The sequence below is a fragment of the Ochotona curzoniae genome, unplaced genomic scaffold (genome assembly GCF_017591425.1).
Source record: "Ochotona curzoniae isolate NIBS_2020 unplaced genomic scaffold, NIBS_Ocur_1.0 contig_64, whole genome shotgun sequence".
Taxonomy (NCBI): domain Eukaryota; kingdom Metazoa; phylum Chordata; class Mammalia; order Lagomorpha; family Ochotonidae; genus Ochotona; species Ochotona curzoniae.
The window spans coordinates 39,240,550-39,261,574 of NW_024466502.1; the positions used below are offsets into that span (position 1 = coordinate 39,240,550).

General features: G+C 43.1%; 1 protein-coding gene across 1 annotated transcript; it reads right to left on the bottom strand.

Moving 5' to 3' along the window:
* Positions 1–11,389: 11,389 nt before the first annotated feature.
* On the bottom strand, positions 11,390–15,935 carry KBTBD7 (kelch repeat and BTB domain containing 7). The gene has a single exon (XM_040991336.1). The coding sequence runs from the start codon at positions 15,695–15,697 to the stop codon at positions 13,604–13,606; it is 2,094 nt and encodes a 697-aa protein (XP_040847270.1). The 5' UTR covers positions 15,698–15,935; the 3' UTR covers positions 11,390–13,603.
* Positions 15,936–21,025: the final 5,090 nt, after the last annotated feature.

Below are 21,025 nucleotides of genomic sequence, written 5' to 3' on the forward strand. Positions count from 1 at the left end.
CTAGTGATCCTGAGCATGTTTTGCATCCCTTGTTTTTTTGGACTTCATCCTTTGAAAAGTGCGTGTCCATACCATTTTCCCATTTCCCAACTGGCTGGTTTGTTTTGTTGTTGTTGAGTCTCTTGATTTCTTTATAGGTACTGGATTTAATCCTCTATCAGCTCTGTAGTTTTCAAATGTTTCTCCACGTCTGTCAATTACCTTGTTTTCTTTGTAGTGCAGTAGCTTCTTAGCTTGATTTAATCCAATTTACTTATTTTTGTTTTTATTGCTTGTGCTTCAGTGGTATTTTAAAAGATGTCTTTGCTTGTGATGATATCTTGCAGTTTCCCTCATGTTTCCTCCTGGTATTTGATGGTATCAGGTTGTTGGTTTAGATCCTAGGTACAGTTTTATTTGACTTTTCATATAAGGTGTAAAGTAGGGGGTCTTATTTCATTTTTCTGCACAAGTGGATCAATTGTTGCAACACAATTTGTTGTAGCACCTGCCTTTTTCTCCAGAGACTGGTTTGATTTCATTTGTCAAAGCATAATTGTTGTGGATGCATTAATCTCTGGCATGTCTGGTCTGTTTCATTGCTCTGAATCTCTGTTTTTCTGCCAGTACCAAGCTGCTGTGATTATAGAAGCTTTGCAATGGGTTGGTATTCTGATACCTCTTACTTTGTTTTTGTTGTTTAAGATTGTTCTAGCTATTGTGGTCTCTTGTGTTTCCATATGAATTTTAGCATTGCTTGTTGTAGATCTAAGAAGAATGTCTGTAACATATTAATTGATATTGCATTGAATCTACAAATTGCTTTGTGTAGCATGAATGTTTTCATGATATTGATCTTTCCATTTCATAAACATGGAATATTTTTCCTTTTTTGGTATCTTCTGTTTATTTAATATTTCACAATTCTCATTGTAGAAATCTCTCACTTCTATGGTAAAATTTATTCCAAAATGTTTACTTTTTTGGGGATAATGTGAACTGGTTCTGCTAGATTTTATGTATGTCAGTGGGTTATTACTGGTTCCAGCTAGCTAGTACATTCTTGTCAATTCATCTGTAGATTCAAGTAATCCCAATCAAGACTCCAGCAAATTACTTTATGAGTTTTAAGAAACTGATTCTGTAGTTAATATGGAGAGGCAAGAGACCCAGACTAGGCAGCACAATTTTGAAGGAGAAAAGTTAGAGGTCTAGTGATACTCTACCATAAAACCTTTTTTAAAAAAATATTTATTTATTTATTGGAAAGTCACATATACAGAGAGGAGGAGAGACAGAGAGGAAGAACTTCCCTCCGATGATTCACTGCCCAAGTGAGCACAACAGCCAATGCTGTGCTGATCCAAAGCCAGGATCCAGGAACTTCTTCCGGGTATGTCACATGGGTGCAGGCTCCCAAAGCTTTGGCCCGTCTTTGACTGCTTTCCCAGGCAATAAGCAGGGAGCTGGATAGGAAGTGGAGCTGCTGGGATTAGAACAGGCGCCCACATGGGATCCTGGCACGTTCAAGGTGAGGACTTTAGCTGCTAGGCCACGCCGCCAGGCCCTCCACCATAAAACCTTAAAGACACAATAATCAGGACATTGCACTACTAGTAAAAGACTAGACAAATAGACAAAATGAAGAGCTCACAAAAATACAAGCAATTGATCTTTGATGCAAGACTATAGACCATACAGTAGACAAAGATAGTAGTCCAACAAATACAATGATTGGATATTTACATACAAAAAACTAATTCTTGCCACAGACTTGATATCAACACAAAAATTAATTCAAAATGTGAAATACACCTAAATGTATGTTTCAGGATTATAGGATTTCTAAAAGATAACAAAATATAGATAATCTTGAATTAGGGGATGATCAAGCATGCTTTGGTAAAGAAAACAAGTTTGTAAATTGGACTTGGTTAGAATTAACAAATGCTCTGTGAAAGGCTGTCAAAAGAAAGATAAGACAAGCTAGACTTTCCCAGAGACCAACTGGTAAGCTACTGTTACTCAAAATATAGAAAGAACTCTTAAAATTTGACAGTGAGAAAACAAATATTCTGATTAAAAATTGAATTCAAAATTCAGTAGGTACCCCACAAAGAAGATATGCAGGTGGGAAAGATAAAAAAAATGCCTCACATAATATTTCATCAGGGAAGTGCAAATTAAAATGACACAGTGATATTGCTACACACCTATTAGAATGGGCACAATTCACATCACCACCAACATCAAATGCTGACAAGGATGTAGAACAAAAAGAACATTCACTCCTCACTTGTAAGAGTGTAAAATAGTATAACCAGTTTGGAAGACAATTTGACAGTCTTTTATAGAACTATTCATACTCTTACTGTATGATGTAGCAGTCATGCTCTTTTGGTCCTAACTCAAAAATAAGTGAAAATTTAATATCCACAAAAAAACTGTGCATGGATATAGTAGTTTTATGAATAATTGGCCAAAATTAGTAACAACCATGATGTCTTTGAATAGGAGAATGGACAAACTTTAGCACAGACAATTCAGCATTGGAGAAAAATAATCTTTTAAGACATGAAAAGTCTTAGAGGCAGCTTGAATGCATGTTACTAGGGAGACTAGCGTTGTGGTGCTGCAAGTTAAGGTGTTAACTGCAATGCCTACATCCCAAAAAGCACTGCATCGAGTCTTGGCTGCTCTGCTCCTGATCTAGCCCCTGCTAGCCTGGGAAAGCTGCAAGGAATGACGCTAGGTCATCTTTGTTGTTTCCATGTCATTGCTGTTGTGAGTTAAGCCATTGATCATTTCACAGAGGATACAGGCACCCAGAGAAATGATGCTCTTATTGGACAGGTCATAATCAATGGAATTGTTGTACTTAATCATTGTGCCATCCTTGATCTGGCAGCCCTGCCCAGCCTTGGAAATCTTGTTGACCATTGTGTGTTGATGGTAGTTTTGCTGCCCAGCCCATGTCACAGAGAAGGCCTCAGGCACAGAATACCATGCCCAGAATAGGCAAACTTGCACAGCCTTCCATGGTTTTTGCAAGGAATACTATGGGAATGGATTGCAGTCATCCCAAGTGGAAGCTCAAACTGTGTCATAATTCCTGACACAGCATCATTTTTTAGAATAAAAAGATTTATCTTACTTGAAAGTTAGAGAGGAGTTTGACCTTGGAGCCTAGGTGGAGGGAGCTTCCAGAAGCATGGCAGCTGCTGACGGTACCCAAGTCAGGTCGGACTCCAGTGGTCCTGGCCACAGCCACTGCTGCCATGTGGTGAGCGAATCCTTGGCTTTGGACAGCCAGCATGTCAACTGGCACCAGTCTCTGCCTGCTGGCCACCGAGAGGCTAGCTCTGGTGTCTTGGGGGTGTCAAATTGCTGCTTAGGGATGTCCATGAATGAGGCCACTGTGCATGTGGGTGAGGAATCAATCCTATGGGACTCCCAATGACAGGTTTACTTTACTTCCAGGTAATCAAGGGGACCGAGACCTGGTGGTTTGGAGGGGAGAGGCCAGGTGATCAGTATGGGTCAGATTGATACACCAGCCTACATGTGAGTCCTGTGTAGGGCTTGTTGTCACCAAACAATGCTGACCACCACATGCCAGTCCATGCGAGGGTTAGGGCTGGGGACCTGTCTAGCAGGGCTAGATCCTAGTACCTAACAGAATGTTGGAACAGGGGACGAATCACATTAGGCAGGGCCATGACACTAACCAGCATGCGAGAGAACCAAGTGCGGGAGTAGATTCTGTTGGGGAGGTGGTTAGCTCAAGAGTTGGGGTGGTGATGTGCTTAGCTAGGTATTACCATGGTATCTGCCATCACTCACAGGTACAGGGACCAATAACAGTCTGGGAAGGTTGAGGCTGCAGCAACCACATGTTCATCCTAAAACAGGATGTGGGGCGGGCCAGGCTGCAATGTTCAATAGCTCCTACAAGGTCAAGATGGAAGGCAGACTATGCTGGGCAAGAGCCTAACTCCCACTGGCATGTATGAAATCTGGGTACAGGAGTGGTCTGAGTGGGGGAACATGGGAAATTCCCATTGATGGTGATCACATGGTCCAGGCCTGGGGTCAGGCAAGCTGGGCGAAGTAGCTCTGACTGTTGGCTAATGTGTGAGTTGATTATGGAAGAGGGCAGACCAACAGGGCTGAGCAAACATTAGTTTACAAGCAAGAAGAGAAATCAGGCTGGAGCACTGGTCATGCCGAGCTAGCTCTTAAAGGTCTGCATGAGCCAGGGATGCTAGGCCAAAGCATCTAAGGCAAAGGCCAAGAAAGGTGAGGAGCTATGCCAAGCTGGGTCAGAGCAATCACTGGCACATGCGAGACCTATGGCTGGAAACAGGCCTGGTTGGGGAACTAAGGGGGCACCCCGGCTGAGTTAGGGTTCCCACTGGTGAGTGTGAAGACCAGAGTGGGAGCTGTGTTCTGGTTTGGATGTGTGTGGCTGCTGTCTCCCTTGGCACAAATGTGGACTTGGGCTGGGCACACCAGACTGGGCTAGACTCCAGCACCAGCTAGTGCTCTGGAGGATCAGGATAGGTGTAGGATGGGCTAAACTAGGTCTTTGCCCCTAAGGAGCCTTGTGTGAGCAGTGAGTGACTGGGTATGGACCACACTTGGCTGGGCTGAAATATCCAACAGTAATAACTGGAATAGGTGAAGGCCAGTCAGGAAAGGCCACTCTTCCTGCTAGGACATGAAATGGACTAAGTAGGGCTGACCCATGGAACCACCAGTCTGCGTGAGATCTGGCATTGGAGAGGTTCTGATGGGGGAGCTTGGGGAATTCCTCTGTTGAGACATAGTCCCTGCAAGTGAGCTCAAGAACCATGATAAGAAGCAGCCCAGACCAAGCCAAGTAACAGTACCCACCTGGGTACATTTGGCACATGTCAGGGGTAGACCAGGCTGAGCCAGTTCACATCACCTACTCACGAATCCGAGCACCAGAACAGAGTGTGGGTTGGACCAGGTTCGATCGCAACACATACTAGTACACATTATGGCTGGGATTGGGTGCCTGCTGGGCTGGACTAGGCTGTAACCCTCACCAGCATCAGCTGGAATTGGAGGTGGGCTGGACCAGGCCAGACTACAGCACCCATTGGCAAATGGTGAGGCAAGGACATGTGAGAACCAGGGCGGAGGAAGCAAAGCCTGTAGGGGGAATGTGGAGGGCTGCCCTGCTGGACAGCTATTCCCACTGGAGAGCGTGAATCACGATGGGGCAGACCAAACCAGGAAGGGGTACAATACCTGTGGGCCTCATGTGAGCTAGATCAGGGAGAAGCCAGATTGAGCTGACTGTTTCGACTGGTGCATGCATAAATCAGAGTGGGTGAGGGTTGATTGGGCTTTGCTGCAGCATGAACTGGCAGATGCTGGCACTGGGGGTTCTGTCAAGTTGAAGTACAGAACCACTTGGAAAGTGCATGTTCCGGGAGTGGGAATAGTCTCAGTAGGGAAAGAGTGGGCATCTCTCTCTTGGGTTGCTACTTCCACTGGTGAGCATGAAAACCAGGACTGAGGTAGGCATGGCTAGACAGAGAGTGGCACCCACCAGCACGTGTGTGGGCTGGATAGTAGAGCTGGTTGGGTTGAACTAGGCTTCAATGCCCATTGACATATATGAGAGCTGAATGGGATGTGGAACAGACTGGACCAGTCTGCCTTACACACTGGCAAGCACAGGAACCAGAGCAGGGAGCTGGTCTGGTGAGGGTTATTGCGGGTCACTCCGGCTAGGCTGCAGCTCCCACTAGTGTCCATGAAGGAAGATAGTATGGTGGGCAGGATTGGGTTCAGCTGCAACACCCATTGGTTTGTGTAAATGACAGGGACGGAGACAGAACTGACCCAGCAATTACAACCACTAGCATATGCATGAGCTGATTGGGGCAACAGACTGTGCCAGACCCTATATTCGTGAGCACATCAGGTCTGGAATCACCTCAGATGATGTTTCTTTAGGGATCCCCCCAGCTGAATTGCTGGACTCAGAACCCTAAACATGGAAAGAATCGCAGGTTCTGTGGTCTGACCATGGAGTGCATGTGTCAGAGCTGAGCTTCAGTGGCTTAGATGGAGCAGTGGACAGAATATCCAGGTTCACATGGAGGATATGGCAGTCCATTGGAACGTGCAGAGGACACCTGGTACCACAACAGAGGATGGAGGACAGAACAAATGGAGGATCAACTATCCAAGGCAAATGTTGGCAGTGAACATCTGGGCAAATGGAGACTCTAAGGTGGACTTTATCAATCAGAGGATTCTGAAGAGATTTCATCATGCTAGGTGGTGAGATCAGCAGTAATTTGAAACTATGGATCTACCGAAACCTCATGAGCAGGACCGTTAGAACTGGATCCTTAGAGCATGCCCCACATCAGGGAACCTGGGGTGGTGTCAGGTGCCTGCCCTCCCTCCTGGGTTACAGAGGCATTTGTGAGGCTTGTTGTGGCTCCTGTCCTTGTCTCCCCCCAGATAAGGAAGGAAGAAAGAGAACATGGAAATTGTGATCTCACCATCCAGTAGCCCTTGACCCTAACCACCTTAATCAACTATGTAAAATTACCAAAACTAAAATTTTTTTTAAAATGCTGTCTGGTCCTTGGGAGAAAAAAGCACCTAGAATTAATTTGAGGTTCTGGAGGCTGGCTGGTTGGCATGACAATAACTCTAACATAGAGTAATAATGTCTTTTTTGCAAAGGTTGATTTTCACAGAAATTCAAGCCAGCACTAAATACGTTCATTTATTTCCATTAATAAACACCGGATCCCATCCCTGGCACTATGTTAAGAACAGGTGAAAATGACAGACATGGTCCTCCAATGGTGGGGTGTGCCCTGTTGCAAAGAAAACAAATCATAAAGAATGAACAATTATTGATAAATGGAGAATTTAAGCATGTGAGAAAGGATCTATAGAGAAGCAAGCAATGAGCCCATAGGCTAGACAAGAAGAGGACTGCCTCAGCATAGGATTCAGAGAAGTGTTTACTCTTGTTAAATGTTATGAATCATGCCTTTAAGGCCATGTGAACTTTAGGAAATTAAATGAATTAACAATATGCTCCTACCTTCTTCAGTAATATAAATAACTTGGTGCCAGTTAGAGTCCAGCTCCAGCTGAGTTCAGAACTCGCGAAGGGTGCGTGAATGAGGTGCAAAGAGGAACGAAACGGACCATTACAATTCCAGGATCATAATGGACAATGTGAGAAAGCTGTTGCTTTATTTATACAGAAGCAGTCAAACTCTGGCACAGCCTTTTTACATCATGGTCAAGTGGGTGTTTCCAAGGATAATTCTGCTGTTTGTTTCACCTTAAAGGAAGTTCTCAGTTGATGGTGAATATCAATCAGTAACACATTCCTACTACAATCCTCATCCTACAACTTAATCTTGAATCAGTTAATGGATGAAAAGCATCACAGAAGGAGGGAGCTAAAGATCAAGGATGGTCCTCCCATTCCTCCCACCAGGCTGCAACCACTGCCAAGAGAAAACAGCTCCAAGAAGCCATAGAGAACAATGCCCTTCTTCCTGTATATATAACAAAAGGGAGGAATGAATGTAAGGCGTTATTCCAATATCCCACCCTGAACCCTGCACCATTTCCTCTTCCTCACAGCTCATGCTGGTCTAGCCATCCACTAATCAAATATAACCTGGCATTCCACCTGAGAATCCACCCACAATCTTCCAGCCCCTTCCCTAACCCCGCCCACTCACCAATCATCCCTAGGCATTCACTTGCAGTTGCCAATCCCCTGGGGCCTGCCCTCAATCCCTCCCAATCCCACCCCCTACACCTAGGAGGCCTACCTGAACATAAGGGGCCCGCAGGTGCCTCCATCTCCCCTTTTTCCCCTTTTTTTCCCCCTGCTGATCTCTTCCACCTCCACCCCTCTCCTGCCCCGCTGGAATAAACCTCCTAAGATACAAGAAAAAAAAAAAAGAAAAGAAAGATCAAGGATGGTCAATGGAGGCAGTAGCGATAGAGACAGAGACAGCATGAATAATATAAGGTCCCTTTGATAAAACTGTATCAGCAACATCAATTTCTAAGCTCACATTGGTAGTAAGCACCAGACAACGCCTAAATAGATTACAGAATTCTCAGCAGGGTTGTCCAGTGTCCATGCAAAGGGAGGTGGAGCTGCATTCAGGTGGTTGTAGGCCACTGCCATGCAGCGGGAAATTCCTTGCTGCCTTGCCTGCAATGAAACAATACTCTTCACACCTTCCTGTCTTCCACACCCACTGCATAGTCCCCAACTGTCACTGTCCTGCAGTGATGGACTTGGTGCACGGAGCCGATAATAACACACATGGACCCTGACTGATGGTCAAAGCCGGAAGTTTATTAGTGGCATCAGACTTTATACACTGAGGGTCATATGGGATAAGGGAGGAAGTATTGAGCTCATCAACAAAACCCAGTAACAGTTTCTATGCTTTTGTTTGGAACTCCTTTTGTCTTGTATATTCCACCAAGTGTTCTCATACACATACTGTCTGTCCATTCAACTGTCCTTATACAAATGATATCCAATCAGGTATACAAAAAGTAGCCATTGGGTTGTTCTCATGCAAATATTATCCAGTCAACTGTAATCCTGTGCTCGCTGACCCTCTAGGGTCACAATGTCCTACTACACAGCAACTTAGACAAAGAAATAGTTTACATGAAGTTATTTTTCACTAGGAAGTTTCAACATATATAGAACCTAGAACTTCCCGCTTAAAATCATTTTATGTGAAAGCCAGAAAGGACAAGAGATAGGCAAACACTCAGGAACAAAGTGGCTAAATCCTCATCTTGCATGCGCCAGGATCCCATATAGCGCTGGTTTGTGCCGGCTGCTCCACTTCTCTTTCAGCTGCTTGTGGCTTGGGAACGCAGTCGAGGATTGCCCAAAGCCTTGGGACCCTGCACCCAAGTGGGAGACCCAGAGGAAGTTCTTGCCTCCTGGCTTTGGGTCATTGCAGCACTGGCCATTGCGATCACTTGGGGAGTGAATCATCGGACTGAAGATCTTCCTCTCTGCCTCTCCTCCTCTCTGTATATCTGACTTTGCAATAAAAATAATTTTTTTAAAAAAATCTGAAAAGATTAAATACTATATGGTTCCATGTAAAACTATTACTTTAGTGATAAAATTGAAAGGGTTGTTTCTGTAGTATAGAGGGTAAAACTTCTACCTGTGATGTTGGAATCCTATACAGGTGCCCATTGGAGTTCCAGCTATCCCCTGCTAACATACTTAGGAAAGCAGTGTAAGATGGCCAAGAGCTTGGGCTCCTGAACCCAGGTGGAAGTTCCAGAAAAATTCCTGACTCCTGGTATTTGCCTGGCCCAGCTATGGCTGTGTGGAGTTCAAATTCAAAGCAGAATGTAGATGTCTGTATTCTAAATATCAAACTTCAGAATTCCAAAGGTCCATCTACTTTGAAAGTTTAGGGGACTGATGTAAGTTGAGTCTTTGTAGTTTTTCAGTTTATTAATATTACAATAAACAAATCCATCAGAGTGATTTTGGTTTTACAACTCATTCATCATGCTTTATGTTTTTCCCTCATTTCAGCACAAACTGGTAAAAATGACATCAGGCCAAGTCCCCATTCCTAGATTACTGATAACTGAGTGCCAAACTAATTATATATGTGTGTGTGTCTTTTATATATAATTTATTTTTATTGGAAAGTCAGATATACAGAGAGGGTGAGAGACAGAGAGGAAGATGTTCCATCCGCTGATTTACTCCCCAAGCAGCTGCAATGGCAGGAGCTGAGCCAGTCCAAAGCAAGGAGCCCAGAGCTTCTTAAAGGTCTCCCATGGGGATGTAGGGTCCCAAGGCTTTGGGCCTCCTCCACTGCTTTCCCAGGCCGCAAGCAGGGAGCTGATGGGAAGTGGGGCTGCCAGGACATGAACCAGCATCCATATGGGGTCCTCAAACCCATATGTGATCCCTGCACATGCAAGGTGAGGACTTTAACTACTAGGCTACCATGCTGGGCCCCAAACTAATTATATTTTAAATACATTTTCAACAGGTTTTTTTTTGTTGTTGGTAGATACCTTTTCCCAGCCACTTATTTTCCTGCTCATTATGAGAAGAACTTTTGCTATTTATGCATTAACAAATAGCCATGATATGAGTATTTTAAAATATCTGAAACACATATTTTGCTTTAAGAACAAATATATACAGTGTTCTGAATAATCATACCACTCACATGTGTGAAATATAAGCTTCAAAGCCGTCATATACATTACTGCATATAAATTTTTCCTTTAAACTGTTTACATGTTTTAAATATTTAAGCAAGAGTAAATGTGTGGGCCCAGTGTGATAGCCCAATGGCTAAATCCTCAGCACTGTGATCCCTTATGGGTGCCAGTTTGTGTCCAGACTGATCCCGCTTCCCATCCAGCTCCCTACTTATGGTCTGGGCAAGCAACAAGATGGCCCAAAGCTTTGGGGCCCTGCACACACAATGGGAGACCTAGAGGAAGCTCCTGGCTCCGGATCCACTCATCTTCAGCTGTTGTGGCCATTTGGGGATTGATGTAGTGGATGGAAGATCTTTCTGTCACTCCTCTTTTCTGTAAATGGCTTTCAAGAATAAATGTGAATTTCAGAAATATTAACTTTGCTTATGCGCTGAGGAATTCATTAAATTTCAAATCCCATTCTGCCAATAAATGTCTTCAGCTATTTTAGGAATGACATAGTACTGCCCCTTTCTCCTACGACACTCGAACCATGTGTGTCTCATAGAAACAAAGAATTAATTCCTACTTGTAGAGCTGTCCTCGTTCTTTCACAAGTGCTCTTATTTTGTACGGGTGGATGCATGTGTGTGTGGATGAATTTCCAAAGTGTCATTATACCCATGAATTACGAAACTGGTTATAAGTTTTTATCATACTCAATTACCATCAAAATACTAATATAGGAAACAGAAACATTGCACAGTATAGGTGACAGAAGAGAACTAGAATTATAATTCTAAAACCAAATTTATACAAGTTATTTAGCAATAGTCTTCTATATAAGTCACCTCATATTTTATCCATTTGCAAACTCCAATGTTGTATTATCATTTGAATTTAAACTATCTAAAATAACTTGGGTTTTCAGATTTTCAGATTACTAGCACACAGCTATAAGAGGCAATAGAAGTGATTACAAATGGTATTCCTGCAAATTAAATTATACTGAACGTTTGTTAAAACGCATGCTGTTAACTGAAAACAGTCGCAGGGATTAGCTTGTCATGAAGGAATTTCAACACTGCTAATTGTGTCATTCACTATGAAGCAAGGGTGTAACACATTTGGCAAAAACGCTGAATTAGAAAGTCAGGAAGACTGGGTTCTAGTATTGATTTTATTTGTAACTAACCATATACAAACCACTTTATAAAAGAATGGTTCACATCTACTCCCTATCTCATGAATATATCACAAAACCAGAAGTCTCCCCAAGAGAAACTTATTGTAAAATAAAATATTACTACTATTTAGTGTAACTCAAAGATTAAGAGTGACAAATTAGAGAACTTTTATGAATTGCACACCTTAATTCCACAGATGGATAATCTCTTAAGATAAGGATTGCCACATCTCAATCTCACAGAACACAAAGCTATCAACAAGATATTAATGAAAAGCTGATAAAAAATTAACAGTATTGAGAAATAATATTCTATGTTAAGAGAAGTGCTCATAACATCCCTGGAGTCAATATAGGACAAAATTTAGCCATAGTCCACAAAATATAGTAACATTTTGGAAGAAACATGAAATGCTAGAGCAGATATCTTATTTTGGTAGAAATGTTAAACAGGAATGTCTTGTAGGTTCTTAAAATAGCCAGTTAAAATGGCTTAGAAAACACTGTGTGTGTGCGTTATCCATTTTTGTGTTCATTAAAAAATTCAGCTCCCCATCCCAATCAGATTCCTCAGCGCTCTAACAGGACAGTAAAAAGTCTGTCAACAGAGAACACAGGTGAGGGATTAATGTGTTATTTAAAAAAGATTCAGGAAGATAATTTTAAGCAGCCATAGAAAAATTTATATCCCATAAATATTCATATATGTATATGTACACCATTTCATGTGTACAAGTACTGTGATAGCCATGTGTATTAATAAAGCTTCAAAAGGTAAGCACCTATATTTCTCATATTTAGCAATATCAGTTTTGCGTAATTTAGTCTGTCTTTCCAGACTTTCCCTAACTTATGGTGAAAGAAACAAAGACTGGAGTACAGTTCACAAAGAAACACAGAACAGAAATGCCATAATAAAATAACCGTGTATACTACCACTTAGTATGGAAATATTTTAGAGGAAAGATACTTTACTATTGGCCCCAAATGCCACATCCACTTAAGTTTTCTGTCAACTTTTAATACAAAAATACCTTCAAGCTGATAATCAAAAACATTTACATGACTTACAAAACACAGAATATTAAGTAATACAGAAAACAGTTTTATATACATCTTAAAGTTTAAAGGTCTTTGCTGGCACTTGATCTTAAAGATGGTAAGACAAAATGACCAGTAATACTAATAAAATACTGTTTTTAGCTTATGTAGATTTCCAAAACAAGAGTTAAGTTGCTTCTTGCTGAAGAGAAACATCAACACTAATACCAAAGTATTTTAAGACCACAAATAAGCTATTAAAACAAGGCATGACCAACAGAGAAAAAATTTAAATCACCCAACAAATTTCTAGTGAAAACAAGGATTGTTGCTTTGACTCCATGAGGCATGTATCACATACAGATCACAATGTGAATTTATAAAACAAATTTTCCTTTTTTGTGTTGAGGGGAGTCAATTTAGAAGCATATTTTGGTGACACTAGAATGGAATTTTTTAGTTACAAAATTGGTGTTTACTAAATACAAATTTTATATTCCAAAATAAAATTGCTAATCCTTTAAAACAGTGAAATCCTGATTTTTAAAACTTTCTATGAACTTATAAAACCATTGTACATATTACCAAAATGAAACCACTATTCAGTAAACAATACTTACATTAATTTTTTTTCCTTGCAAAAGGGAAGAAAACTAATCATTATTCTAACAAAATGTACTTAATTTACAGTACCAGAAATGGACTAGAGTAAAATTGTGAAAATCAGCTATCATTATTTAAAACTCTACCAGTAATTCTGAGCCCAATTTTCTATTAAACAAATAAAATAAGTAAATTGCTCATGAAAATCAAATCTAACAATTTACATGAGGGTAATGCAAATATATATTTGTAAATATATCTAGAAATAACCAAAATAACTCATTTTCACAAGGAATACACAAATAATGAAAAAAATCACAAAGGCTACTAATCGGTTCATTTTGCATATTTTAATGTGGGCTTTTAGCTGAGTAAATTATTAAACAGGGTGATTTCACAGACTGTTTACATTTTAGAACATCACATTAGTATTTCAAAATATTACCCTTTCTAAATCAAATCTGTGGTCCTAGTCAGTTTTAGGAAAGAATCTTGTCAAGGTATGTTCCACAACGCAGTAGAGACACCTCAGTACTTTCAAAATATTTACAAAGAACCCTGCTGATCCTGTGCGTTTCGTTGAGGTGCTACCTGCACCCACACTTCATCATCAGAAAAAGAACTTGAACTTCCTGACTCAGAGTCCAGCTCACTGAATCCATCCAGGTCCCATTCAGTGCTGGATTCACTTCTAGCATCATCTTCCTCCGTGATGAAACTCTGACCAGGTTCAAGGCAGGAAGGATAGACACGAGCACAGAGGCAAATAAAGCCAGAGTCAAACTGCAAAAGACCTAACATAGTTCCTATATTAATCCACTGGTCTTCCCTGGTATCATATTCGTACACAGTCACCCGGTTCTTTTTCCACTGAGGGGTGGTGGACGTGATCAGCAGCAACTTCTGCTCATGATTGACAATCTGGTAGTTGTGGGTCTCAGAGTCCAAGGGAATATTACTAATCCGCCTCCACTCTCCCCTGGCTGGGTTGTAGACCTTCATGACTGGTATGTCACAGATGCAGTAGATCTCATCATTGAAGACACATGCCTCCTGGAAGTCACTGCGCTTAAGGGAAGCACAGTTCAACCACATATTGTGGCTGGGATCATAGCAGAGCATGCGCTTACTGTTGACAGCGTAAAGATAGTTCTGAACCACTATAAGTTCAAAGGAATAGAAGGAATGGGGCACAGGAGCCACCAGTGCCCACTGGTTTCTCTGAACACTGTAACATTCCACTTCCTTCAACTTCACACCAGTAACAGGGTCTCGCCCACCCAAAATGTAGATGTAACCATTCAGATATGCCACGTCCATGCCCTCACGACACAGCAAGCGGTCTGCAAGTTGCTGCCAACTATTCTGGGCTGGTTTGTACACCCATAGGTCTTTCCTGGGCTGGGCAGCTAGGTAGATGTCATGATCTGGAGAGACACAGACAGCTGAGGAGGTGATGGTCTTAGTGTGGGCCAAGGTTGTTAAAGGTGAAGGCATGGTGTAAATGTCCCCTGAGTATGGGTCGTAGCAAAGAAAAGGATCTCTGGGATGGCCAAAGAAGATCACCATCTCCTTGGCACACATTCCCAGCCTCTGGGGTGGATTTTCTGCTGCAGACACGACAGAGCTGCTGCCACTGCTGCTGCTGCTGCTGCTGCCACTGCTGCTGCTGCTGCTGCTGGCACTGCTGCTGTTTGGCGCTGGCACCAGGGACTTGCACAGCGTGTCACCATAGCGCATCTGCAGGGCCCCCTCGATAATGTCCAGGCAGTACTTCCTCACGATGGGCTTGGCCAGCAGCCCTTCCAGGTAGTCCTGGTCACCTTCAGTGAAGAGTGCCCAGCGCACACACTTGAAGACTTCTGCCGCACTGGGGCCCCGCTCTTTGGGGGCGGCTTCCAGCCACTGCAGGGCCACGTGACACACTGTCAGCTCGCTCTCAATGTCCAGGCTGTCGAGGCGCAGGATGGCCAGCAGCTGGGCCAGGGTCAGATCTGCCAGAGACTCCTCCCGAACTGAGCCCATGCGGCTGAGCTGCTTGAAGTTGTGAGCTATAAAAGACTGGGCCTGGGATCTCAGCTTGCGGTGCCCGAAGGCATCAGCAAACTTGAGGATGGCCGTGCAGTTGGCCAGGTCGAGACGGCGGGCCAGGAAGGAGGCACAGGCTTCCCGCACATACTCGAGCTGCAGCATGTCTGAGGCGGCGTACAGGCGCTGCACGTTGGCCTCGCTCAGGGACACACGCCCCGTGTAGCAGTAATCCACCAACACCTCGAAGGACTCGGCGTCCACGTCGTGCATGGTCACGCTGGCCTGCTGGCTCTCGTACATGCCGCCCGTGAACATGCTCTTGAAGTAGGGACACGCGGCGGCCAACACGTTGCGGTTGCAGGGGAACAGGCGCCCCGTGCCAGGCCCGCTGCCAGGTGTCACCACCTCGATGGTCACATCACACAGCAGCCGCGCGTCATAGAAGGACTTGAGCTGTGCCAGCAGGGCGGCGGAGTGGCCCGAGTCCTTTAACTCTTCGGGACCCGTGTAAAAGGCCGAAACCGAGGGTTTGGAAATCCTCTTGGGCCTCCTCCCTCCGCGGGGACTGGCGAGGCGGCGAGAACGCGGAGCGTCTTCCCGGGACTGCATGGTGGAGATGGCGGCGGAGCGTGAGGGCGAGAGCGGCTGCAGGGACGCGGCTCTGGCTCCTCCTCACCCTTCCCTCGCTGACGCGGGGACAGCGGCGCCTCACAGCAGGCTGCGGCACCGGCCGCCTACGTAAGTCCGCCCTACCGCCCGGCACCTCGTCCCTTTATCGCGTAGACAGTGCCTGACTCACCCTCTTTAACTTCCACGCCCTTTCTCTGGCTCAGCTTGCCCTCAGTGGACCTGCTGGCTGGAACCCAGAGCCGCCACTGCCGCGCTGGCGAAACCAGTAGTCGCCAGGAAAACTACCGGTCCCAAGTGCTTTTCGCGCCTCGAGGCATGCTGGGGCCTTCCCGTCTCCAGTGAAGAGAGTGCCCGGCGGAAGCCGCTTTGCATGCTGGGAGTAGTAGTTTGTGTAATATCGCGAGCTTTCGGTGGTGGGCCGCTTTTTCTAACAACTGGAAAGCGTTAATTCTCTTGGATTTGATGGGGAAGAGATTCGCATTGAAGGCCAGAATTATTCAAATGTATGAACTTTTTCTGAAATTTTTTTATTCTTTGTAAGTTATGGATAAGAATATTTAATAGGTTATTTGACATTTAGGACATTTTTTAAATATTATTTCATTCCAAGTATCACGTTCTTTTTGTAGCAATTAGCACCATTACATCCCCGGAAGAAACTGTTTCTTTTCACGCAGCCCCACCTTTCCACTTTCTGTCTTATTGCTCTCACGAAAATAGAGCTTCTGTCCCTAAGACTTCTTTCATTGACATTTACTCGCTGTTGTGAAGACTGAGAGGAGGAAAAGCGAATCTGAATGTAGTATTTAAAGATAAGGCTTTTGGAAAGTGATTCTATTAGAAAAGGCCATAACCGAACACTTGTGGGTTTTTCAAAAGGAGAGAGACCACAGAGCTGTGCGCGCACACGCTCCCTGCCTGCGGCACCTGATGGGGGACCGCCTCAGAGCAGGCCCCCGGACCTGTAGAGAATGGCCTGCCCCCGGCACTTTTAATACTAATTAAAGAGACTTAGACACTGATATAGATTCAGTGGTTGATTTTTTTTTACTTCCTTATATCTGTTCTTACTGTGTCAGTTGGTGGGCATTAATTATCTTTTGCAAAATCATAAATATTAGTCATTGTCCTGTAAGACATACAGCACCACTGTCACTCAGAATATTCTGTAGTGTTGGAAATATTTTATATCTCGTATGACAGCCAGATACCACCTGTAACTCTTGAGTAACTTGAATGTGTCTAATGAAGCCAAGGACCTGAATTTTAAATTTCATAGACATAGATTTTATATTTATTGAAGGAAAAATAGTACTTGGAAGCAATGGTATTGGAACAACTATATTCGGCTGTGAATCAAAAACTGGATGTGAGGGCCTGGCGCGGTAGCCTAGTGGCTAAAGTCCTCACCTTTAATCACCATGATCCCATATGAGTGCTGATTCTAATCCTGGCAGCCCTGCCTCCCATCCATCTCCCTGCTGGTGGCCTGGGAAGGCAGTGCAGGATGGCCCAAAGCCTTGGGACCCTGCACCTGCTGTGAGAGACCCAGAAGAGGCTCTGGGCTCCTGGCTTTGGATTGGCTCAGCTCCAGCCATTGAAGCCATTTTGGGAGTAAATCAGCAGACAGAGATCTTCCTTTCTGTCTCTCCTCCTCTCTGTGTATCTGCCTTTCCGATAAAAATAAAATAAATATTTAAAAAATAAAACTAAACCTGACCCACGTTTTATATTGTAAATAAAAATAAGTAAAATTAAATGAAAAAAACAAAAAGTGAAAATTAAAAATGGATCTTAGTACTAAGTGAAAAAGTTAAAACTATCTCTTAATAGAACAACACCTCTGTGACTTGGGGGGTCGAATAAATAAACACTAATCCTAAAGAAAAAGTGTACTTCAGAATACAGGCTTTTCCCACCAAAAAATAGTGAAACAAAAATGTAACTCACAGATTGGAAAAAAAATAACCATAAAAACATTCCAGTGGCTAATCATAAGAAAATGCACTCAATGTCATTTACCCAATGCTGAAATCACAATCAGGAAATTAAATTCATGAAGAGGAAATACTACACAACCACCAGAATGACTGCACTTAAGATACCAAATTTTGTGAACACGTGGAGGCATTGGAGTTCATTCATATCTTTATAATAGGAATATAAGTTGGCATCTATTTTAGAATACTCCCTGGTAGCTCCTGGGCATTTCAAAAAGGCAAGTAAAAATTTTTATCCACAAAAAGGCTTGTATACTGCTTTTCATAGTAGCTTTGTCCACATTAACTAAAAACAGAAACAATCCAACAATATCTCAAGATAATGAAAATAAAAAGAAATAAACTCTGATGCATGTAATAACGTAGATGCTTCTCAGTTTGTCAAGCAAAAGCCGCCAGAACTTCACAAGACCCTGAAGTTCTGAAACAGCTTTGGGAAATAAAAATGATAAGATATACTGCCGCCCAAGTGATAGATGGGGTTTGACAGCTTGCTAGGGGGACTGGAAGGAAAGATGAAGAAACTTTCAGACATGAGGCCAATGTTTTCTTCCTTTTGGGCTTGTGGTTATATGGGTGTGAATACAATTGCCAGACTCAATGAACAGTATTACTCATTTTGATGCTTTTATGCTGTGTATATTACATGTCCTCTCAGGAGAATCTACTTCATAATTGCTAATACTAAAACAAAAAAAGTTATAGAATTCTTTCCCACAGAATCATAATAAAGATAATGCAGTGATAAAGGAAGCTTCCTCTCAAGGTCCAGCAGATGATGGATCGCAGGATGCATGCTCTGGGAGGATCAGTACACTGCATCTTTCCAATCTGTTGCTGGGTGCCTTAACATTATATTCTGGTACTATTTGATTCCTGCCAGTCACAATTTGCTACTAACCTTATTTTCTGTTTCCTCAAGTTTTCTCACAATTTTCATAATCTTTTATAATGCAATATACATTCTTTTTGCCAGGAAGATAAAAGAGCTGGTTTTTCCTCGTGATTTTATTGGTCATCAACAAGCTAAGGTTTTGGTTCCTAAGAAATCTTTCACCTCTGTGCTATTTATGAGTTTTTTCGACAGCAGACTCTGCTTGAGCTCTTCTAAAAATGCTGCATTGTCTCGTGACTTCACGTGTTGCCTCTTAGAGACCAGATGTCTGCTTTCCTGAGGCAGTCCCACTCATGTTTTCCTTTGAATTTGGCTGATAATTAACTCCTTAGGGTTCTGTATCTGAAGCCTGTCATCCACATGCTGAATACTCTACTTCCTGGAATCTATTCACCCTGGTTTTTTTTTTTAAAGGTTTATTTATTTTTATTACAAACTCAGATATACAGAGAAGGAGAGATAGAGAGGAAGATCATCCATCCGATGATTCACTACCCAAGTGAGCGCAACAGCCGGTGTTGTGCTGATCCCACGCAGGGAACCAGGAACCTCCTCCAGGTCTCCCACACAGGTGCAGGGTCCCAAAGCACTGGGCCGTCGTCGACTGCCCTTCCAGGCTACAAGCAGGGAGCTGGATGGGAAGTGGAGCTGCCGGTACTAGAACCGGCGCCCATATGGGATCCCGGCACGTTCAAGGAGAGGACTTTAGCTAATAAGCCATGCCGCCAGGCCCTTTAACCTCAATATTACTTAATCTTAAGTTACCCATTCAGGTAAAAGCAAGTTGTCATTGCTTGAAATGGTTCCTGGCAGGTCGATGAGACTAGTGAAGGAATCTGTGAAAACCTCTTATGAAATCACTCTTACGAAAGGCAGTCTTACTTACTGTTGAGTGTAGAGCAATTCGAGATTTGTAGAGCAATCTTGTCACAGCATTATCCCAGGAAATCAAACAATATTATCACACAGTGTTTACCCTGGTGATTATGTATTCCAGAAATATCTTCCCAAGTTATTTGCAACAAGGATGGAATATCAGGTGTTGTTAATTAACCTTTGTGTTATTAAACTACAGCACATGTGCTCATAGGTAAATTAAAAACTTTTGACAGTGGGGATGTCAAATTCACTAGTAGCCCAGCAAGTAACTCATCAGACCTTACAAAAATTAAGCACACAGCATCAGGTCTCCCAAGACCTTTGATTCCAATTGTTTTCTCCAAAGGACTGAATCATGCTATTTTTTCTTAACATGGAAACCACTCAGTGGCAGTCTTCATGAAGCAGGACAATCATCAATGATAGATGGTAGTTGCAATGAAACAACACTAAGTACTGAACATTGCACTTCCTCCTCATGGCTTCTGGCGCTCTACACAGTAAAAACAAACAAAAACAGACAAAAAAAAAAAAAAAAAACCCACCCAAATCCACTTCTCTAACCACAGAAATAGTCTCTGAAACAAGTTTTCCCCATGTTGTTTTCAATAACACTTGCAATTGTTATATTGTCGGTCACCTATGTCTAGCACCTCTGGACTTCTTGGTGGACATCCTTGTTACAAGGGAATAACTGGGAAGCCTTAAGGAACTGGGTGTGTCTGAAAGAGGTCATCCTGTTTTAGTCTTCTGTCACTACAAATTGGGATTCGCTTCTTGACTCTGAATAATCTGATGTCTTCCTATGTTCTATGCCTTCACATGATGGGGCTTTAAGATCATCAATAAAAAAGAGAATAAAAGGCCCAGGATGACTTCACCAACCTGTTAGGATGAATTCTAATTAACTTAATTCTAAGTAGTCCTGAATTACATGACAGACTTAAGTGCCTTACCTGTTGATAGGGAAGTTCTGTTGGGATCAAGATAACCACATTAAAATCAATCACCAAATTGTACTCGCACCTTTGGTGGTACTCAACAAAGTGCTATTCCAAATATAATAACCCTAATATCCTCTGGCCAATTTAGAACTGACTGGGACCATCCCCTGGAATTTGCTGGGTGGGACCTAAAAGAAACAAATGGCTCTGTGGAGCCAGTCTTTTCCTCTAGCTTTTGCCCCATTGGGATAAGATATTGCATCTTGGATTTTCTCTGGAACAGGGGCATGTTCTAGCCATTGTTGGCACTGTCTCTAACAATTTTCTACTTGTGAAGGTCAAGTAGCATGAGTCAGTTTTTCCATGTTTTCACCTGCTTTAGGACTTGAAGTTGTAGTTGCCCACATTAGAGTTATTAATTGGGCCCGGCGCGGTGGCGCAAGTGGTTAAGTCCTCGCCTTGCACACCCGGGATCCCATATGGGCGCCGGTTCTAATCCCGGCAGCCCCGCTTCCCTTCCAGCTCCCTGCTTGTGGCCTGGGAAAGCAGTCGAGGACGGCCCAAGGCTTTGGGAACCTGCACCCGCGTG